This window comes from Pseudopipra pipra, chromosome 9 (genome assembly GCF_036250125.1).
Source record: "Pseudopipra pipra isolate bDixPip1 chromosome 9, bDixPip1.hap1, whole genome shotgun sequence".
NCBI lineage: Eukaryota > Metazoa > Chordata > Aves > Passeriformes > Pipridae > Pseudopipra > Pseudopipra pipra.
In genome coordinates, this window is record NC_087557.1 from 29,562,118 (window position 1) to 29,585,911 (window position 23,794).

Below are 23,794 nucleotides of genomic sequence, written 5' to 3' on the forward strand. Positions count from 1 at the left end.
TTCAGCATTCAGGATGAGGTGCACTTCAGCTCTTTGCCTGTCCTGTGCACCTATGGCAGCTGCACCCAGAGCCCCTTTCCTGTAACAGGATTTGTGCCCAGAGAGCAGGAGCACAGTGAGAGCAGGAGCAGTGCTTGGCACCGTTTAGGGGCACAAGCCTGGCAGTGGGGGCAGCACCCAGTGAATCAGGATTCAGCACAGGAGACTGGTGAATATGTCAGCAGGGAAAACATGATCAGATCCCTAGTCTGCTTACATGTTCAAAAAATGCTTCTTAAAAAAAAAGGAAGGAGAAAAAAGGTTATAGATAAAACAAATGAGTTAATTTTGAAAGAACTGCGTGAGCCCAAATTTGAATTCAGCTCTGAAAGGAAACAGCCTTTTAATACATACTTGAGCAGTCTCACTCTTACTAGTTTCCCCCAAAAATGATGCTTATTGCTTGCAAACTGAGCACTCAGAGCAACTGTCCAGAGGCTGTGGTCCATACCTAAGCAGCCAGATAACTTAATAACAAGTGACAGCAAGTTCTTTTGTGCAGCTATGCTGCACTTGGCTAACTGCTCAGGGTGTCCTGCAAAATGATGTCTAATGTCAACAACATTTGTGTCTTGGTTCTCGTTTCAGCCATGTGAAATTAGAAAGCCTGATACGACTGTCCTGGGCACTGAGAGACTTCTTACTCCTCTGGCATATCTGTTCCTGGATGGTATTAATTCTCCAGTTGAGCTACACAATGGTTTGCACATGCTAAATCTATTTATGTGTTCCTAGTATAAGGATTGCCAGGCCTTATTTGCATTTGTGGTTTATAAAACCTGAACATGATTTCCTGAATGCACAACGGTGCCATATATCCTCTCCTGATATGCTCTGAAAATCAACCTCCTAATAACTTTTAGCCTGCTCCTAAGGCTGCTTACATTATTGTAATGTGGTGGAGTTACCTCTAACAGAGCCAGCAGCTCACTACAGAGATTTCATTCCCTGGTGAGATGGCAAAGCAACTCTTTTTCTCAGCTGCATTAGTTGTGTCACTGCAGATAACTCGGCCCAGATTTGCATAGGTGTTGGATGTCACAGCTGCACGTCCCAGTGGCTGCAAAAGGCACCCGGGAGTGCTCCGAGTTTTCTGAAAAATGAGACTATTCGGATTTCAAATTTACCACTGCAAATTAGAGGAGTGGAAAGTATGAGGCAATGAAGAATGGGATTTATTTGCATTCTCCTGATTCCAGTATACTGGTGTGACTACTAAATATATTTTGAGATCTCCTGAGTCTTTGAGAGAATGTAGTGTTTTTGTCTTAACAAGGAAAGGAAGAGAATGATGGATGAAATTGGATCGCACAAATTTTATTTAAACATGCTGTCATTGATTTGCGTTTTATTTCTTGGTCCAACTGGAGTAGGAAAATCCTGCTTTTTCAGCTCTGCAAGTTCTATGATTACAAGAGAACCCCCTAAAGAGCTGATAAAACAAGTGTGACAACCCAAGATAAATAATTGCTTCTGGCTAATTGTTTCCAAACTACAGATGCAGTCGTATAGTCAAAAATCATGATGGCCAGTTCATGGAACAGCTGTTTCATATAGAAATGCTGTGATTCATTTTGTATTCCTGTCCATTATGTGCTCTTGGTGAATTTAGTGCAATTACATGTAGAAAAAGGTTATTGCTTTTTTCGAGGAAGGCACTGTAAGCTGCCATTTTTCAAAGCTGTGTTTCTGTGCTGCATTATCCCACCCTACAAAAAGCAGCCAGAAAGGTGTGTCAGAAAGACAGATCACCTTCAAAAGCACATGAAAGGTGTCAGTCTGGTTTCCACACAGTTCTGTGCAATTTATAATTGTTCTCTGTCACGTTAACTGTTGACTGTCCTGTTTGGTAAAGATGCATGTTGAGAGGAAAAAAATCCAAATGAGAAATGATGGGATATTCTGAGGAAAATTGCTTGTGTGAAATTTTGCTGGGCTGTTCCTTCTGTTGCAACAAATAAACAAACTACCATTCCGACAGGAGAGATTCTGCCCGCATTTGGCTCTCCATCCGTGGGAATGGATGTGGAACTGAAGCTGCAGCGATCCGGTCTGTTAATTTTCCTGGGTGTTTGCTCTGTTATCTCACTTTCCTCCCCATAAAATGGGATATTAATCCTTCCTTCGTTCAGAGAATTAGTTAGGTTTTGTACAGTCCCTTGGCACTATTAATGAAGGATTTCCTCTGCAATTTAACTCACCTCTCCCTCTTTCCACAGACACTCCTGACTACACCAGAACCTTTCTTTGCAGGGTCGGATTCGCTGTTTTTCATTAGGAGCTGATGAATGTAAAGCTGAGATTTTCCCTGAGAATCTGGAAGCAAAGCTGAAATCACTTCAGTAAAAAGTGAGCCAGTGTGGTGAGTTTTATATCCCTAAATTAGCACTGAAGAGAAGGGGAAAACTTAAGAAGTAATTTCACAGTAAAGCCTCAGCATGCTGGTGAGTAGGAAAATAAAGTATTCTTCATCCATGAATCATGTTCACTCCCAGGGAGGAGAGATAGATACTTATTGCTCTTGCCATTTACCCTCTAGCCAGCTGTCTGAAGAAGAGTCATGCACCTATAGCCACATGTTGAAAATATCTTCTCTGCTCTCCTGAGTTGTTATAATGGTTAGAACAGAGAGGAATTGTGAAGGACTCCATTATTCTCCCCATTTAATTTTGCAGGATGCCCTTTGGTGCTCCTGCTCTGCGGTACAGCAGAGTCATTCTGATTGATGGGTACATCTGGTGGACACCAAAACAAGGCTACCATTACTGAGAAATACTGACTTTCGTGTCGTGAATTACAAAAAGAAAAAAAAAAGATACCGGTAAGACCATTTTGGAAACGTGAAGTAGCAATGCTTATTAATTTAGAAGATATAGCACAGAAGGAGAACACCAAAAAGCAAATAAAGCCCCCCTAAAGTATGGGACTCTAGTGCTGGCAAGCACCAGTTCAGTCTTATCTCCTATGGATACAGCTGGACGCAGCAGCAGGAGTGTTATTTTCTCCCTGCATGATACGAGTCACTTCCACAGGAGACAATATGCAATCCTAAGAGCTAAGCACTAGGTGTTTCATATTTGCTGAGTCTCTTGCTTTGAGTCATTGATTTCTTCACATCGAATCTCATCTCTGGCCCAGTTAGTGAGCCATTAAGTGAGGAGTCTACTGTGTTGATGAAATAATAATTCTGTTTACAGAGCGCCTTCTCACCAAGGCACTGTAGGTGCAGCACAGTGTCTGCTTAATTCACAGTCTTTTAATAATTAAAGCTTTTCTACCTAATGCCTTTGTGAAAAACTGAATCCTTGTGCAGTCTTCAACCAGAAGCAATTGCAGGGAGGCTGCCTGGGGAGCAGTTCCTAGAAGGTTGCCCATTTGTTTGGCACCAGATTATCCCTTCCTGTAGAACGAGGAAAGCATTCCCTTTTCTTGAGGAAGGTGCTCAGGCCATGTACCCAAGCACATCAGCTGAGAAGCAGAATGCAGTTGTACTCCATTTCTGCCATCCTTTTGTCCCACCATACCCTGAAGCCATAAGGCATGTGACACTTCCAAGTCTTTTTTCCCTTCTAAAAAAAATCAAGATATGCTGAAATTGTAAATATTCCTTAAAGAATAAATTGTCTGATGATAGCAGAGAAGGCGAAAAGAAGCTTAGGAGAAGTAAGGGCCAGCATGACTTGCTGCATCCAGCCCAGTCCAGAAGGGCAGGAGTTTACCCACCCAGCTGAGGATTCCCCTAGAAGGAGGAAAATCTTGTTCATACATTTTCAGACAATCACCTTCTACAAAACCCTCTCTGTTATTTTTTTTATTTTTAATTTTCATGTCTAATTAGGGAAAGAAGGAGAAAAGAAGTGAGCTGTGCTGGCTAAGCACAACACTAAGTCTTGTTCCCTAACACTTTCACTCTGCTGGCTTTACTGGGAGCAGTTCCTCAGTGTTCCATGTAAGACTCCACAAGGAGTACTTGTGAAACCAGTCCAGAATTTTACTTCCCTGGGCCACCAAAGCACATTTTTGAATGTTTGGTGAATCTAACCCAGCAGAGAATAGTTGCAAAGCCAAAAAAATTTGCTTGAATCATAAAGGCTTGGGTCTCCTTTTTTTTTTTTTTCCCTCCTCTTTGGACATTCATGAAATTTTTGTAAAAAGGCACACCAGGGCTCTGTACATACCTTGTGTAGGTGTAAAGATCACACACACACACAAAAAAAGGATGATACTGCTGTACTTCACATTGCATTATCCCAAACACTTTCTCTGAAGGTAATAGGCTGTAGTAGCAGATGAGAGTAGCCTGTCCTGAGAGCTGCTGTGTGTCGTGGTGTCTGAGTGCTGACAGAGGGCTGGACCTCATGTGAGAAGGGTCTGAGAGCAAATGTCATTGTCCAAACTGCACCCAAGTGGCACTGTCACTGGTGTGAAGGCGTGGAAGCAACTAACACTTACAGTCTCCTCAAACAATGCCTCTGGAAATATTTTCCCAAGATTTTTACTTTGCTTCTGTCACAAAAAGCAAGGCTGGAAAACAGTTTGAGAGCTCTTTAAGATAAATCCTTTTGTGCCTTTCCTACAGATGTAGGTAATTGCAGAGAGATTTGGGATCTGTCTAAGTCAGATCCTGCCCATTAAAAAATATATCTCAGTGTTGGATTTGACATGCAGTGTTGACATCCTTCTTTCTATAGTGAGTCAGATGATATGTTTAGCAGACAGCTACTTTGACAACTTTCCTTCTGAGGAGCTGAAGGAAAATGCTGAAAATTTCCTGTAGCTTTTGACATTTTCTGTGCTTGCTGGGCTAATCTTTGTAAAATCCTGATACTGGGGCGTCACACTTCCTGATACCAGAGGCAAATGCAGCTCCAGGGACTGCATCTCATTGCAGTTAGGAAGCTGGACCTCCCTTTATAGAAAAATATTGCCTTGCTTACATTAAAGGGAGAACAAACTCACCAGCTTCTGAACTTTGATACCAATTCTGCAGGCTTGTACGACTGCAGGATCTTTCTAAACCCATAATTTCTTTCCATTAGGAAAATCACCTGCACGAATCTTTCAAGAAATTATCAAACAAATACTGTTTCATCCTCACAGTTTAAATTACATCTTCAGTTACAGCGCTCTTTACTTTCTTCCTTTCACTTTGTTACACTGGAAACTACCCTCTGTATCTTGAATAGTTGAATAGCTAAATGCCCATATTATGTGATAATGACTAACTCCTCATACAGACCCTGAAGCCATTATGAAGAGTTATTGAGTGAGACTTGAGCTGCCTATGTGCTCATTCAGAAGGAGATGAAAGCCAGGCAAGTGCCTTTTAGGGGGAGTCAGTCTAGATGTCTCATTGTATCACCTCCTCCCCTAATAGCAGACACCTAGAGCAGGATCTCAACAGTTTTCTGGAAACCTTCTGACTGGTTCCTGTGAATGTATTTTTTTCAAAATAATTCTTTTCCACAAGGTGAAAAATGTCTAATTTGTTTTCATCAGCGTTGGTTTGAATAACATCAATACAGATACCATTTTTTTACTTGAATTTTTGAGAAGAGCGTTTGACATGCTCAGTTATAAAGTTTTTAGGGACGTGTAATCAAGTGGCAATGTGCTTTGGCAGAGCTCCAACTGTGAGTATTTTTAGTGTGTCTGACATCGACGTCTCTGGTAGAAGATGCCATTACTGTATCTTTTCTGAAGTTGCAGTTAGACAAAGAGGCTTCCTCTCACAAAATTAGCCATAATTAAACCTGATTATGTATTAATGCAGAGGGATTAATTTTGTTAAATGGCTTGGTCACGTTTGCCCTCTAGTGGCAGCGAGTTTGCAGCTGATGGGCCCCCAGGAGCCAACCAAGAGGGGCCTCTGCAGAAAACACCACTAATGGATTTTATTTAATCCTGTTGTTTGATTTATGGTTTGGTTTATTTATCAGCCTCTACTGCGAGCATATAACTGCCCAGGGAAGGCTTCCTCTCACCTAGAAGTCAGGGTGAAGAGTGAGTAAGCCTGCTTTCCTGCTGCTCCATTCCCTCAAGAGCAAGGCCATAGAAGAGATCACCAAGTCTCTTATCTGGAAGACAAGCACAGCAGCAGCTGGTAAGAGCAGAGGGGGCTGCAGTTGGGTTTCCTGGGGGTTTGCTGTGGGAATCTGTTCAGCTTGTTGAGACACACTTGATTATGTAGTGCTTTCATGACAACCCTGCTTACTGCCTAACAAGGGAAAAATAAGCCCTACAAATAGCATAATGAAGAATTCAGGCAAAGAGAAGAACTTAAAGTAGGACAGGTCTTTTCATATGAAGGAAATCTTTTGGGGAGGGAAGGGGGTAATGAAACCCAGTAGCTGTGAAATTGCTGTGTGATCACCAGGCAAGAAAACCTCTCAGTCTGTCATTCAGAAAAATTATTGCAGCTTTCAGACTTGAGTCATTAGAAAAGTAAGGCAGACTATGCCATGTATTTTATTTCTCATACGATGTTTTAAAAGATCTATCAGCATTTTTGTGGCAGAAGAAACTTGTTTTTCTTTTTTTTCCAGAGTTCATGTTGACGTGGAGGAAAACAGCAAGGTTCAATATTTTCCGTGCTGTTTGTGCAACTATTGAGGAAAAGGATGAAATTCAAGAATGATGTAATGTGGAAATTACCAGGTATCTTCCTGAGGGGGCTGACTTTGGGTGATCCCACTTCATCTGTATTCCAAACACCCATGACTTGGGGCTATTGGTTTTTAAAAGGTACTATTTATTACCATCTTGATTGCCTTAGGATGAAGTGCTTGTGGCACAGGGAAGTGCAGTGGATGAAGGACTTCCCAAGCTAAAATATGAGTTTTGGCAGCTTGGCTAAACAAATACATTCCCAGCTAGCAGTTGTGAAAATCTCACACTGTCTGCAGCACAGAGGTTATGCAAATGTAAGCTGTTGTGGCACTGCTTGTCTCTTCTGCTCCATATGGAGCTGCAGTTAAAAGGGGACTTGATGACTGGAACAGTGGTGAAGGGGTGGACACAATTACAGAAAATATTTATATTGGTATTATGGGGCCATTCAGGCATAGAGTCCTGATCATCTAAGCTCGAAACAAATCAGTTGCATATGTAAATCATTAAAAAAACACCTTTAAAACGAGACTTTTAAGGGAGGAACAAGTTCAGGAGGAGCAAAACCTTACACATCTCAAGCACTGCTCAGTACCACGTTGAAAATGTGCAGCAGGTGAGTGAAGGTGACATTCAAATGTTCGTTCTATAAAGGATTTGCCCTTAGAGTTGGTGGTAGAAGCTTCGAACAAAATGAGAAATCCTTCTTAATTATATTTATATTGACATGATATAAAGCACTACTACAGTCTGAGCTATGACTCTGCTTGGTCAGGCCAGGGTTCTCTCTCTAGGTGTTTGTTGATGTAAAGCTGCAGATTTGGTCGAGCACAAAGCACAGAGCTTTGCCTGTGCCTATAACCTAAACTGTGACCTTTAATTCAGCTGGTCTGTGCCTACTCACTGAGGGAAAGCTGGAATGGAATACCAAATGATGCACAAAAAGTTAATGCTTTGAGCTTCAGGTCCTTTCAGCAATAAAAATGAACTGACTTGGTCACAGCGCCCCTGAAAAGCTCCTGTGTGTGTCCCCTGGCCGAGCGAAGAAGGTGAGGCAGAGAGCAGCCTGCAGGTGCCGCAGGAAGAATCCACGTCCCAGGGAAGTTTGGGGCTGTCCCAGGGAAGTTTGGGGCTGTCACATCGTGCCTGGCTCCGTGCAGGAGGGGTAGTCGGCATCCCAGCGTTTCTCATGAGTGGAGCAATCCATTTTGTCGATCCACCAGCTGGCCGAAGGGTGGGGGCAGTGCCAGGTTCCCTGTCTGCCTGGTGCTAACCAGCTGGCCCTGGGCACGCTCGGGAGCCTGCAGAGCCAAGCTGAAGGCAGGAGGCAGCGCTGGGGAGTTGGCTGGTTGCTGGACTTGGAGCTGGCAACCTTACCCGGCCCAGGGAGCGGTGTTATCCGTATGGCTGCAGCTGGGGAGCTGAGGACTTGGCAAAGGGGGGGACCTGCCTGCCAGATATATTTTGATTTGTCAGGCAAGGTCACCAATTAATTCCTCTGGAGCATTTCAGTTTGGTTGCATCAGGATTTTCCAATGTGAAGCTGTAGTGGTGCAGAGACTGATGCCCAGCTTCACAGAGGAAAGGAAAGAAAAAGACTTAGGTACAATGCAGGTGCTTATAGTCAAGACTAAAATCCTTAATACTCCCTTCTATACCTTTAAATAGCAAAGTCTATCATCTGTAAAGCTCTCCAGCATCCTAAAAGGCAGCCTTGCCTCTGCTCAGAAATGCTGGAAAATCTGCAGGGCTCAGCCCCTTCTCACATGTAAGACATGAAAAATGTCACACAAGTTGCTCTTCCCTCTACACCCCTTAATCTGTGTCAGTGAACCCCACAAAAGCACAGCATCTGTGATTATGTTCATTCAGTTCTCTGCCTATATTCTGACAATGATTTAATGGGTTGAACAATCACCTGAGATGTAAGACTCTGTCCCCAGCCCACCGTACCCCCAGCTGTGTTTCAGAATGGTCAAAACCTAGAAGGTGGTTTCAGGTATGGAAACCTGTTCCCAGGGAACCCAGGGCCCTGTGAAATGGGGTGTGTATGATGACCTCTGCAGCATTTCCTATTGAATAGTCTAGATAGCTGTTGGGCTGGAGGGGGAAGATACTTTATATCACACCTTAAGTGCTTAGCTCTCCTTAATAGATGGAATTCAGTGCATCACTCCGGGGGGAACGTTGTACTCTGACTTCAGAGACATGGAAGTCAGGTCTTGTAATACAGCAAGTGGTCATACCAGAGACAATGGGGGCACTGTGGCTCATGGTGTAGATCAAAAGGAAATGGTGTTATTTCACAAAGGTGAAACAACATGCAGAGATCCTGAGGTATCTGCACTGAGCCTGCAGTAATGTAGACAGGTTAATGCCATGGTGAGACAAACATTTGTCTGCCAATTCCAGCCCCAGCCTGAGCCTGTGTTAATCTCTTATGCCCATAGTGAATCTAATCTGTATATCATCCCCCAAATCATGAACAGATCTTGAATATTAATAGTTTTGTTTTGACAACAGAAGCAGGAAATCTAAGTAGAATTCTACCGTGTTAGCTTGTTCAGCCCAAATTCTTGGCTCTGTTTCTTTTGCTATAATCACCTTTTTCTCAGCTGGTAAAAAACAAAGCATCAAAGCAGCTCTAGCTAGAGTAAAGAGACAGATATGACCACTTTTACACAAGGCATTTAAATATTGTTTGATATAATGTCAATAAGGGATGTTGAGTTACTTCTACTTGTGAAAGTTAAGACACTATATGGAAGAAAAAATGTAAAAAAATAATGGAAATAGGTTTGAGGGGAGCTAGTCACAACATTTCATGGCTTGTCACCATTTACTCTGTTTTGAAATTAATATCATTACCAAGAAGAAGATTTTAAGAGTCATGTGAATGCCCTGAAGCTTCAGTATGAAAAGAAACTGTGATCTGTTTTCCAAGTGAGACAAAACAAAGACGTGGCAAAAGCCTGAGGATTATTATTTCAGCACCCTAGTTTAGCACTGTATTTGTTATAATGACCTTGCAGAGTTTATGCAGGACTTGGGGTTTGATGGTACAAATCTCCAACTAGTATTTTGCTCCAAAGGACTCACAATTTAGCTAAAGATAAAATGCATCAAAGGTGGTGGAGAATGTGGCTCTTCAGTAAGAGGACCCAAGTATTTGTGGATAATCAGATGCACAGTTAGCTGCTACTGTAAAGGTTTTGACTTTGCCCATAGTATGCAGGTGGCAATTGGAATCATCCAAAATAATCCATAGAGGTCTTGGATGTTCACACTTCTTCTGGGTCCTGAACTCCAACCTTGCCTGTCATCAACAACATCACCTGTACATCTACTAATGAAGGGAAGCCCTGTGATCAGATCTATCTGTATAGATAATTCTGCTATCTGTATAGATAATTCTGCTTCCCAAATCCCATCTGAAAGCATATTTAAAAATATTTGGACATAGAAGTGTTCCCTGGGAATCACAGCTAAATGAACTGCAAGGGAAAAAAGAGGGATAACCAGATTTTTTTTTTTGTACATTAAGCATTTTCAGGTACCAAAATGACAACCTTCTCACACTGATTGAGGATGAACCGTAAGTACTATTTTTAAACAGCTTTGGATTTTCTTAGTAAACTGTTCCTCCAGTCCTGCTTGCAGTGTAATTACTGCCTATCCAGCAACAAAGAAATAAGAATGTCTTAGGCAATGTCTTTTTCCTCTGGGGACAATGTGAAATGGTATTCAGAAAGGTACCAAACTGTAATATACTTACAGAAAAAAAACCCACCCCACATAGTAATCAAGTGTGGAGGTTCGAGGGAAAAAACCCACACCCCAAACCTTGATTAGAATTTATCTAAAACTACCTGGAATTTATCAGACCTATAACTAAACCTGGAGGAAAAAGGTTGAAACCATTGTAAGTAAACAAAAAAGCCAGTAGATGGCACGAGAGACCTTGAGATTTGACATAAAGCTCAAATGGCCACTAATAGCTACTCTCTTCTGCAACCTTCTGTGCTGTCTCTGGTTTTAGCCCTAACTACTATATTTGCTAGATTCCTGAGGTTTCTTATTCATCAGCTGCACTTAGATCCACACAGCACATTTATTTTTAGGGACAACTAAAGTTCATTTAATAACTCATTCAAACATGCTGAGTAAAAGCCTAGCTCTGTTAAGTTTAACCATTGGCTTCAGTGGGGTTAGAACTGTAGATGTTATTTTTTTTTAATGCTCATGCTGTGGAGCAAGCATTTCATTTCCAGGAGGGGTTTGATAGTAGTGGTTTTTGTCCTTTCCTATCACACTGCAGCTCCTTCCTCTGGAGCAGAATGACCATGTTTTCCTGAGAGTCACTGTGTCATTTAAAATTAGTGAATCAAAAGAGCCAGCTCTGATGGACAAAAGGTTTGTTGTCTTTGTCTAGGATACAAAAGACTGTGTCTCCAATAGCCTTTTGCTTATCCCTCTGTAATAGCAGCATCCAATTCTAGGCTTTTATGAATAATCCACTAAGGTTTAACCAAAGCTGACCGTGAACAAATTAAGTATATTGTTTTGATTTTTTCCAAATGTATGGTTATTTTACAGTTGGATGAATCTGGAAATGAAAACCTTCAACTTAGCAATAAAATATACTCATGTGGTTAGGAGATCTAGTGGAAAAATTTACTTTTCAACTCTAGGATCATTGAAGAACTTGCAAAAGACATATGGGACTATAAATTCATAAGCATTTCTGACTCCATCAAGTAGGTAAGTAGTCATATCTTTCTGATGCAGAAAATGAGATGCAGAAGTCCCCAGCCTCATGCAAAACCACATTACAAAGCTGCAAGGGCAGGATTAGGACTCAAGCCTGGCTTATGCTTAGGCCTGCATTTTTTTTCTGGCACTCCTTTTTTTTAAACAATACTAGAGTACCATAATGGCAAGATTATATTACTTGGTTACTGCAATAAAGTCCAGAATTCATTAATTCATGTCATTGAGAAGCAGTGGGAATGAAAATTAGAATGCATAAAAGCTCAGCCTATGTAGCACATATTTTAATAGCGGGTTGGATGTACAGCTTTGGTTTGCTTTATAAGAAAGGACAGGCATGACTTCCAAATGAAGTCTAAATATGGACTGCAGATATCCTCCCAGATGGGTTGGAAACCTCTGTGTGGTGCATTAGAAATTCCAGAAGGGCTTTTTCACACTTGTACTGCTAATGTCCTTAATTCCTTTGGCAAAACGAGCCGGTTCTAAGTCTTTTGCTTTGCCGTGCACACTGCCAACCTCGGGCTTCCCTGACACTCATTACATTGTGGTTTTACAGCTGCGGTGTCACTGAAGCCTTTCAGTCAGTCCAAGACATTCAGCTGTCTCAGCAAGAGGGCACTAAGGAACAGGAGCTGGGCACAAAGGAGAGCTGCCCCTTGGAACTGGAGCTCATGGGAGCTGTGTCTGCGCGGGCAGTGACGGGCGTGTGCCCGGGTTGTGCCAGTGCTGCTTTCCCCTCTGGCTCAGCCCAGCCCAGCCTGTGTCACTGGAGGGGTCATGGTGAGTGAATTCCCTGCCCATGGGCTGGCACTGTGGGGCATTTTCACCTTTCTTTCCTCCTGTGTGGGACAGGGCATGAGCCAGGAGTTTTGTTAGGTTTTTGGGCTCAAGTGCAGCATCTTGGCTTTACTGCCCAAGAACACCACAGTCAGTGGGAAGTGTTAAGAGAGAAGCTCCTGCTAAGGAGAAGACTTATGTGTGTTTTGGCATGGGCAGGGTACCTCTGGCCAGGCATGATGATTTAGCAGTAACAGTTCTGGTGGCTCCTTTCAGCTGCGGTGCTGAAGGTACCTTCTCCTTGGTGCAAGATCCAAAGTGGGCCTTCAGTGGGGACAGGCCTGGCCTGGCACACTTATTCCTTTTTTAATGCTGTACAGTATCTACTATTATTATATATCATCACTGTAGAATAATCTGATTTGGGACTGCTAATCAGTCTCTGCCTTCAAAGTTTTTTTTTCCAATGCTTTTAAAAGTCTGTAAATGGTTTCTGGGAGAAGGTGTTTGCCTTTCTAAGCTGCTTGTATCTTTTGTGCTGCACATCCCAGCTTGATCGTTGTTAATTAGTGTCGTGCTTCTGTGTAGAGGACTGTGTTTTACTGAGAGCAGAATTGCTTCTCTTTGCTGTTACTAAATTCCTGTTCTGGTAGTTGAGCATGAAACTTCATTTTTCTTCCCTCCTACGTCTCTTCACTACCTTTGTCTTATCTGGAGTGGTTGACTGGCAAAAGTTTCTCTTTTGTAAACAAGCGGATTAAGGAGAAAGGTGTTGGATTAAAGATGACAGTCTGATCCTATGAATGTCAATGTCAAATCTCCCATAAGCCACAGTGAAAACAATACCAGGAACAAAAGGGCTCTCCAGGCGTAATATTAGTGTGATTTTAAAGGAAAGTGGAATGCAATATTCTAATATTCTTTGTCTCCCTTCTTGTTTGGGGCTACCTGTTTTGCACTGTAGCACTTCTGATGAGTTAGTAAACACAGCTTCTGTTCGGGGTATTTGTGAATGCTTTATTACAAATAAACACACAGGGCAAGAATTCATGTTGCTGGTCTGGAAGAGACATGCATGAAAAAAAAAAATCTGTTGAATAGAGCACTGTCTATTTGCATATAGACCAGGCACTACATGAAGGTTCTCAGATGCAACAATGTGTAGACCAAAATAAGGGTGGGAGAAGGAAAAGAGCCAGGTAACCACCTTTTGCCCTTTGTAGTATTCTCAGGAGAGATTCTTAGGGACAGAGGCAAATGTGCTTGCCCCAAGTATGCACTAGGCATCTGGTTTGAACAAACTCATAATGGCTTACTTCTGGAAGTAATGAAGTGAGCACTGCACATGGAGAACAACCAGGCCTTTTCTAACTAACTCCAAGTTGGTGGCAAGCTGCAACCTGAGAGAGAGTAAAAGGAGTACTATGCATTACTCATGTTTCTGCTCTTGAGGGAAAAGCACGGTGAAACCTTATTCTGTAATTGTTCAGCTATTTAGTCTTCAATCATCTTTCTGATAGATCAATTTTTAGTTAGAAGGAAAAGTATTGTCTTTGATGACAGTTTCCTGACAGCGTTTGGGTTCAGCAGTACCTTGCCCACGCTAAGGCTTCTCTTGGAAGAGCATGTTGGCTGCTGTGGAAAACATGCCATGGTTCACTGCACGGCTGATTTGTGACACGGGGTGAAGAGAGGTTGTGCCACTGCTTGGAGTTTGAAGGTGTCACCTATTCCTGGTCCCCTGGGTTGGGAGGGAATTACCTTTTCTGCACAATGAAAGCCAGCAGATTGACTCTTCACTGGTTAAACACAGTCTAACTATCCTGCTTGTGCTTTATTTTAGCTTTATGATGCTATTATCTTACCTACTTTTCTATATGTTACTTTTTGGTGTATTTGGAATGCTACTTGATGTATTATTGTTCCCTGAAGTTTTTGAAGCCACCATTTTCATAAATATACAATAGGAGATGGTAAAGCAAAAAAAGGAAAAGTTCCTATTCACACTTTTAGCTCATGAAGCAACAGAACATCCATTGAAATTTAAATGAAAATGGAGACTGTGTCACACACTATAGCTCTCTGGAAAGCTACAGTGGGAGTCTAGCAGTCCAATTCATTCCTTTGTAGAATGTACTAAGGCTAATGGTCTTGCTGGGAGTAAAATGTATTTTTTTGCAGAACGGTTCCAAGAACAGACTCTGCTCTTTACCAGAAAACATAAAAGAAAACAAATGCTTACTGTGTCTTTAGTATGCTAAATATGAAATTCTTTGCACAATGGAATGTTAGTAGTAGCCGTAATCATGTTTTCCTTTCATCACCTAGTGAATATAATTTTAAGAGAGGACTGCTGTAATTATATCGCAGATAAAAGCCAGCAGAATTTCTGTATAATATTATCGTTGGCCTGATTGTTTTGTTGATAGGGAAAAATAAAGAGAGACCACATGAATACTTATTTAATGAACAACATATTTATTAAGCAGTGCAGACTGTACCTAGTGCATTTGACTTTGCAGTAGGGTTATTTCCTTCAAGCACCTTTCTTAATATTTTACTACAGCTATTACGTTCCCTTCTTATCTGTGCAGCTATTCAATTATTTGTGTGGTATGTCTATAGCACAACGTTAAAGTGTTTAGCTTAACTACAGTCGCCAGTGCAGGTACAATCGATGTCAGCATCCACAGACTCCACAACATCCTCAGATGCAGATTTCTTATCGCTGCTCCTCTGCCATTCCAGCAGGCTTACAGCAGTTTCTGTCAGAAGAGTGAAGCCATTGTTAACTAACATCAAGCAAATTAACACATTTCAGTGAAATGCTGTTTTGATGGCTGTCAACTCCCTCATCAAGTGAAGAATGAAGTCCTGCCCTCACGGCTGGCATCTAACTGACTCATTGACTTGGAGCGGGATTTTCATCCATGATATAATTACTCTAATACTCCCCTAAAACCAAAATGAATTACATTTCATGAAGCACAAAGACAACAGACAGCAGGCTGTAAAAGTGCTGGAGGTAGCCGCTGTCGGTGTGAGACCACCACGTACCAATCCACATCAGCAATCTCTTTTTGTGTTAGTGCTGCATATCACTGGGTATTTCAGCTCACTGTTTGTCAAAGTTCATCCTGAAGGATAAGCCCTTTGGAGAATTTTCAGAGGTTCATAAACTTCTAATTAAAGTTTCCCATATCTTGTGAAATCTGGCAGAGCATTGTCAGTAGCAGTATTAACCTTACCACACTGCTTCCTCAACAGCAGCTTGAATAAGCCATATCCCTTAATGCTGAAATAATCTAAATGCAATAATGATATTCATCCTCCCAATAAATATTCTTAGCTAGTTGGAGGTTTATCATTGCATCTGGAAGAATATTAGGACGTCCATTTAGATTAAGTTTGTATAATGAGAATGGGTAGAGCTTTCATAATTTTACTTCTATTTGTTTTATCCCTCAGCTGGACAGTACATTTATAAAATGCCATCTCTTGTCACAGGGAAATCTGGAGACTGCTCTATGGGTTCAGGTTGTATCAGTCACTTATCTTCTGAAAGGCTAACACTCTCCTTGGCTAAATTACTGTCCAATGTGAAGTGCAGGTTTTACATAATAAACTGGATAATAAATATTTCCCAGAAAGGTGCTGGAGATGCTTTTAAATATATATATATATATATATATATATATAAATAATGTTTTTCAGGCTGTGAAATGAGAAATGCTATAAAATTTCTGAATTCTGTTTTTTATATACATTACGTCTCTTGCTCTTGGGCATATTGTGGGTCTGATCACATTCATATCCATGTTGGAAATAGTTTCCTTGGCAAACTGGATCATGGCTGAGTAACTATTATCCCTATGGGTTGGCCTTGTGGCATGTTTGAAATGTAAACCGATATGTGGATTTAAACTTGGAGTGATGCCTGCCTCAGTCAAGGTCCTAAGGCTACAGTCTTGCTGATTTGAGGACAACAGGGGAAATTCTGCATTCCTGTACTTCATTTTAGCCTTGCTCCACTGGTGACAGTGATGGGATCTTTCTCTTTTGAAAGAGCAGACTATCATGTCTGAGTTCCCCTACAAAGAGCTGAGAAAAGATCTTTGTCCAGTGTATGCAAATATGTGTTCCTAGGTTGAGAAAGATGAGGATTTTGTTTCTACTGCTTCTCCAAGTCATTGAACAAAGGAAGAAAAAGAACAGTTTTTAAGGGCTGGCCTCGTATTCCTATTGATCTTCAGCCTAAGGAAAGCATTTGTCTTGCTAGAGAACGACAAATGGCATCTTTTTTCTTCCTCCTCCTCCTCAGGATAACTAACTAACTAACTAACTAGCTAAAGCCCTTGATTAGGACTGCTGCTAGTAGACTTCCCAGTCTCTGCCTCAGTAAATGAACCAGAGAATCCTGCAGTTGCTGTAAAAGCAGCACTGGCTGCAACAACTACAGTAGCTTTTTTTCTGATTTTCCTCTTTTCTCAAACAGTTTTGTGAGAGAATGAGACAGCTTTATTATAGCCTAATATTCTGAGGCAGTGAGTGGCCTGGGGTTATGACACTTCAGAGATACAGACTTGGATACACAAAAGAAATCTGTGAAACACGGATATAACAAGATTTTGGAAGGGTTTTTTTTGTTGCGGGTGGGTTTTTCTATTCATGAAAGAATGCATCTATTCTCGTCTCAGGGAGCCAACTATTAACACTCTCTCTGTGCTACTTGTTGAATAGGCTGTTGCAGATAGTTGACTGTTACAGAGAGATACTCTCTGCTTTTATGGGCTGATTCAGCACATTGCAGATATTAATAACACGAACAAAGTTCTACACAGCTGTTGTTTCAATTCAAACATAAAATACTCTGTCCCTCTCCAGTACTGCTCAACATGGGGGTCCATTGGCTTCAGTGAAACTACACTGGATTATCCCAGCTAACAATGGATTTGGCCAACAATGGCTAACACAGTGAACAGACCATTCCAGTAGATGCTCCCTAATGGTAGGTTTCCCTCTAAGGTATATATCTTTTAATTGATTAAAAGATTGAGGAAGGAATACACCAGAAATATCTGTATGTTCCAGGTTGTATTCTTGTCTCATGCTTATATAATTTCAGTGTGAACCTGTCTTAGACAGTGCATCACATCCATGACAAATTGGTATAAATCAAAGGAAAAAAAGGCCCATTTTTTTTGTTTACCTTCTCCCCCCGCCCCCCGAGCCTGGGGCACGACTGTGTGTGTATAAACTACCTTCAAAAACAAACCACTATTTGGAACAATCTAGAGAACCTTCCAGCAATGTGTTTTTGCTGATGTATTGCACCGTGGCATAGCATGGCAGTCTAATCACAGCAGTCATGTCACACTACTTGAGCGACTTTCAATCGCCTTGCTTGCCCTGCTCTACACAAAATTGCAGGCTGTAACGTGCATAAAAGGACTCAGTGTTTCTTACCTCGGGTTTACGGAGATCCTGAAGACACGACAAATTTTATTTTTGTGATTTTATTGATCGTCGCTGCCCCTTTCACCACCTCAGATGTTTTTCTCAGATGATGCTACCTGCCATTGTCTAAACCAGCTTTTAGCTGGCCAGCACTGTCAGTAGTTCTAGCAAATACTAATGGGATTAAAACCCGCAGCTCGGAGAGGAGCCGGAGCAACACAGGTCTGTGGAGCAACACAGGTCTGTGCGTGGCTGTGCTGTGTTTTGTTCTTTCCAGTGCTCTGACAGCTCCTGCAGTACATGACACACAGAGGGAGAAAAATACCGTACCTTTTGGGAAGCAGTGGAAGCCAACCTTTACTGAAGCTTTTTCGATTGGAGTACAGTCTTTCATACATTTCAGTACGGGGTCGACAGAGTAGCATGTAGATTCCTCACCATCAATAGTAGGATTTCGATTCAGCTTCACGTAACTGCGCTGCAGCTTGCACCCTAAGAGGAAAAGGAAAGGTGGTTAAAATTGTAGAAATAAATCCCAATCGATCCTTGCAATAATAAAGGTCCATATTTTCTCTTCAGCTTTTATTAAAACACAGGTGTCTGGCAAACCGTTTTCACGGCAGCGAGGTTATCGAGATAGGACAATAATAAGTTGAGGAAAGAGTCTGAAAAGGGAGCTATTTTTAAAATCTAATTGCACAATATAACCCAAATGGAATCATGTATACTCAGTTTTTTAGAACTACATAATACACAGAAAATAACCTCTCATGTCTGAAAGCTATTAAGAATAGATACTGCAAGGTACAATGGCTACTTCATTGCATTAGGAAAAATGTCAGCTGTAGTGAATGGATTAGAAAAAAGGCAGCATTTATATAATAACATCAAGGATAATTTTTGTATTGGATGATTTTTATAATGCTGCAATTATCTCACTAGAAAGGTATAATGTAACTTAACAGGATCCCAGCTATGACTCCGTTTCCTGACACACAGATAGGTACAATTCCACTGCCACTGAAGTCAAGGAGAAAACAACCATTAACTTCAATAAAGTTATCTCAGGTCCAAGGCAAATGGAGATCTACCAAACAAAACTGTATTGATGTTATGGGAGACGATCATTATTTGTCCAGCTACATGTGAGATGAAGCTCTTTACTGCGGAATTATTTCTAAATATTTTCCTGAGACTGCACTCTCAGATGGTGCAGAACAAAAATGATTTTTTTTGCACTTTGGAAATTTTCACTAACGTAGGATCTGACACTGCATTCGTAGTCTGCAACTTGTTTGGTTAAATTAAGTCTGCAGACAACAGCTGAAACTGTCTCGATACAATGGTGAAAATGACACTTTTTTTTCAGTGGGAGCAAGATTAGGCCTGATTTTGCCTCTCAGTAGAAAAGCTACTCAGTGTAAGAAATCAGAATCAATTATTTAACATTGAACTGCACATGAGACGAAGACTGTTACTGGAGTATATATTCTCTATATTCACAAGCAATGTTTTAAACAGTCAGTGGTTAATAAAGTTAAAATGGATATATATTGCTATTGCAATTTCTAAGTAAAAGATATCTGCTGCTTTTTTTTTTAAAAAAAATTATTTTCTAGCTGTCGGCAGAGAAGAAGTGAAATCGTATTCTCCCCAAGCATAAAGTGTTTCCAGACCTACTCACCCCCCGAGCAGGTTTCTTCTAGCAATACCCATGAGTGAACAAATGCAGAGCAGCTGTGTGCCAGCCTATGGTTTGGCATGAGGAGTTCATTGTGCTTTTCTCTGTCATTATTACTGCAGACTCCACAGGTCCTTCCTCTCATCCACGAAGCAACGGTAACCTGTAAAACAGCACATCTTTGTAGGGAATACCAAAGTGATGGTCTGTTACACTGGCAAGGTAGTAGGCAGAAAGCAAGCAGTGACTGTGAAAGCGAGCCCAGTACCTTAAGATTCCCACCGTCAAAAGTCACCCTCGTCAGTCCAAGTGTTGGAACTTCCACGATAACTGTTGTCCCCCTTTTGTAAATTTTAACATCACCTGTAAAAAGATGGTGAATCATAAGATGGTGATCTTCTTAATTTGGAATGAATGGAGAAACTGTGCAGCACAAAATGCGCCACGATGCATTTTCCTTCACAATGATAGTTTTGCTGCTCCAGTTATATATATTTACATATGCATATTTATGTGGAGAGGAAATAATTCCTTTATTTTCAAAAATATTGTCATGCTGTTACCTGTAGTTGAACCTGACTTTTGTGTCCAGTATTTTGTATCTGCTGAATCTTGAGATGATAATGACATTGGTGGTGCTCCAGCTAAATGTCTGAGTCAAGGCATCTATCTGTGACTGTAATAAGAATTTTTTTCCTGAACAATCACCAACCTGGCTATATGATATCTATAGGAAAGGGCTTTATTCATCTGTTAGTTATGCTGGAGGAAAGTAAGAGTGTATATACAGTAGGAAACATGAACGTAAGTCAATACAAATCTTAAGAAAGTAGCCTCTAGTTTTATTTTGTATTAATCTCACTCATGTTTTCTTTACACTAAGATTTTACTATGGGATTTATAAAAACTTCCTGATATTTAGTTCCTGGGTCAGTCCTGGAAAGCTGGGTATCACAGCTTACCTTTCTCATACTCAGAAACTCCACTGTGTGATAGAACTCGTTCTTCATTACATGCCACAAGGAGAGATGAATTTGCAGCAGGACAGATTGTGATGTTCCTTCAGGAGAAGCAAAAATCAAAGAGAAGAAACTCGTGGTTAATTTAAGATGTGAAAAGTACAGATATTTGTGACCAAAGCCAGCAGAGAACCAATTTGAATATCTGAACTTTGAATGAATGAACGAGCAGTTTTTCTTTCCAAAGTGCAAAATTCATTGGGACTTTGGGCTTTGAGTTTCAACCTTTAAAGAAAAGACGGCATGGGGACTTAATGAGCATGGTATCAGATATCTGTGGCTGTGAAATTCAAGAGGAGAAACTACACCAAAAAGTTGCAAATGAGGATTCCTTCTGGAAATTCTGTCTTTCCCCAAATATCTCATTTGGGGGAATTTTACCATTTTCACCTGGTAACTGGACAACTCCCTGAAACTTTATAGCTTGTTGCTGAGCCCGCAGTATAAACCACACTTACGCCAGTGTTGTGTTTATGTGAACCTCTCTGGAGAAAGACTGAGGATCAACCTTTCTGGTGGTAATGATGAATTTCGGGTGTTCAGTACAGTCCTGAGCCACCACCAGGTTGCAGCTTTTATTGAAAGAGTACAAGTGGCTCATGCCATCAAATGTTTTGAAATCTCGCTCCCTGACTTCACACGTGGCTGCAAAACAAAACCAGAAAAGAAATGGCAGATGTGACCATGGTCATTTGCTGCAAAGCGTGGAAAGACACCTCTATGAGATTGAACTACCCAGCAAACAGGAAAGAAAACTTCCTCATGTCCTTGAGAGTAAGGAGTCTGTAAGGACAGGAGAGTACCACAGAATAACTACTCAGTATAGACTATACTAGTATTGGTTTTCATTACATGCCAAACACAAAACTCAAGCTAACAGGGGATAAAATGTACAGAATAGTGTAACAAACTGGGGTAAAACCTCCACATTTCCCCCAGGAGTGCTAGGCACCAACCCATTAGATTCACATGGCTCCTTTTTGAATCCAATACACAGGGCAGAAAATACATGGAGTGTCTTTTACCCATCATCTGTTGCCTCTCAGGGCAGAGTTGGCACCTTCTCAGGAGGGGTAAAAGACAACCTCTAGTCCTTGCAGAGACAGGGGTGATTCCCAAACTCTGAATGTTTACAGCAGATTGAAGTCTCTTCATTCACCTCCCAGCAAACATCCTTCTCTGTGAGGGAATGAGCTGCTGAGAAAGCAGGGCTAGAAATGCTCTGCTTCCCAACAAGACCTCTACAAGGAAAGGCAAAGCCCAGCCATGGCAGGGGATGGATCTACACACATTGCTTATTCACGAGACAAACATATAAGTAACATTTACATTGATCTTCTTGTGCTATTTGTGAAGCTATTTCAGGCAATAAGTTCCAGGCAGTGATATCTCGAGCCTCGTAAGCTGGAGACGGGCCTAAGGGCAGAGTGAATGGCAGTCGGAGCGCCTGGCAGTAAAGTGTTACCTGAAAAAGCAGAAATGAAAAATACATTAAGATGAATTGAACCATATGCTCTTATCTTGAAAAAAAAAAAATCTCGAGGATGCTTTTATACGATTGCAGTTGTGTTGGTCTCTCCAGGATGCACCCAAACCTTCGGCTTTTGTGAGGAATCATTGTCGTCTCTCTTCGAGTCATATGCTTGGCTTTTTGAAAAATTGTTAAGGACGTTGGAAAGTAGCTGACACAGATGAAGTTTAAGCATTAATTAAGTGACTTCTTAAAAACTTCTTAAAAAATAAGGTAACAAGTTAAGTAACTTGTTACTTAACTTACATCAGTAAACTGATGGATGTGTCTGGAAAAACTGACATGACGTAGCACTGGGGTAAGATCCTTCACTGTAACTAAAAATTATATTTACCAAGAGAACCAAATTAACGCCTAGTGCACCTATTTCTTCATTATCAAGTATTAAAGAGCCTGCACTACTGAAGCACCATGGAAAGTTAAAGACACACTGATTTCTCTGTGCATGAATAGCTAGCTGTTATTAATTTGCTGGAGATCCATAGGGGGAATTTATCAAAGTGGTGCATGGGGATTTGGTGGACAAGGACCAATTAATCAGTGGGATTCTGCAGACCATGCCTGTGCAAGCTGCTCTGAGGGGGTGACTAACTGCTCCAGTTTGGTTAGGGCAGAGTTGTGTTTGAGGCTGTTGTGACTTGCTCAGACCAGTCACATCAAGCAGGGTTGCTGCAGATGTGGGACTTGAGTGCCAGCACAGACAGATGCTGTTCATGGCTGCAGCAGAGTGCAAAGTGTTCTCAAGGCCCCCACTATCTGCTCTGAGACCCCCATTCAAGAACTAGTCACACTGGGTGAAATGAATAAAGAATTGAGTGCAGAGAGGTCATAACTGAAACAGTTTGGGTCTCACTGCTGTTCTCAGCATGTAAATAAGGTATTTGACTACAGAGCCTGATTTTCAACTTACCACTACACTGGACCAAAGCAGCACAATATCAAGAGAACTGCTGTATTTCAACACCCATCTGATGTATATGGCAGCTTCTCTCAAGAGGAATGTTTTGCTTTTGTTTCTTTACATTAAGCATCAAAATGTTATAACTTGAAACTCTTGCAAGGTAAGGAAGAGGAAAATGAAAACTTAACGCACCTCAGGAACTTTAATTACTGTATCAATTGTTCGTGGAGAGGTTGCAGCTGCCCTTACTATGAATTCATGAGATGGATTTCTCTGATGTGCTTCTGAGAAGCCCAACATAAGTGCTGCACCAGGAACGTATCGCATGAATCTGGAGATTAACAAGATGTGACAAACTCAGATACAGGAGCAAAAGCACACATGGGAGGGTGAGGACTACTGGCAGACCTGAAAAATCTGGAAAAAATGAAAGGACCGAAAAACCAAGGGAGTAATACTTTGGATCAAACTAAATGGTTGATTTTATCCAGAAGAAACATGCTGGGTTTATTTTGCCCATTTAAAATGGGTGTTTTTTGTGACTCAATAGAAGAACATTTCCAAACAAAAATATCAAATAATTTAATATGGAAAGTCAAATCAACCATGCTAAACTTTTAAATATTTGGGGGTTATCTTTTACTGTGAAACACGTGGAGAAAGTAGAACACCTTCTGTGCCACTGAACTGGTGGTTTCCATCACTGCCCACCCAAACCCGTTCGCGTTGAAAAATTTCATTCAATTCCTTCAGCGTTTTTCAAAAGCCAATTGGGGTAAAAAAAAAAAAAAAAAAAAGGGAAAATAACAGCTTAGGAAAGAGTAAATTACATACGCCATGGTTGTCTTTTTTATCCAGGATGGAAGCTTTCCCCATTGCACCTTCAGCTGTGCTGCTGGTTTCCTTGCCAGCCGCCCTGTGGTTGCCACGGCTGCTATCCTATAGTCCTGGCACTCCGTGCCCCATCTCAGTCTGGCCTTTAAAAACAGGGAAACAAGTCGCCCAAA

At 41.2% G+C, this 23,794-nt stretch overlaps 1 protein-coding gene across 1 annotated transcript in view; it reads right to left on the reverse strand.

Moving 5' to 3' along the window:
* Positions 1-14,655: 14,655 nt before the first annotated feature.
* The window catches only part of LOC135418509 (vitellogenin-1-like), a 43,276-nt gene continuing 34,137 nt past the window's right edge, over positions 14,656-23,794 (reverse strand). Inside the window, exons 26-34 of the mRNA XM_064663938.1 lie at positions 23,622-23,764; positions 22,980-23,118; positions 21,685-21,820; positions 20,814-21,000; positions 20,299-20,396; positions 19,605-19,699; positions 19,340-19,499; positions 17,986-18,147; positions 14,656-14,963 (exon numbers count right to left, since the gene is read on the reverse strand). Of these exons, the coding sequence (XP_064520008.1) occupies positions 14,845-14,963; positions 17,986-18,147; positions 19,340-19,499; positions 19,605-19,699; positions 20,299-20,396; positions 20,814-21,000; positions 21,685-21,820; positions 22,980-23,118; positions 23,622-23,764 (1,239 nt within the window). The 3' untranslated portion in view covers positions 14,656-14,844. The remainder of the gene's footprint in view (positions 14,964-17,985; positions 18,148-19,339; positions 19,500-19,604; positions 19,700-20,298; positions 20,397-20,813; positions 21,001-21,684; positions 21,821-22,979; positions 23,119-23,621; positions 23,765-23,794) is intronic.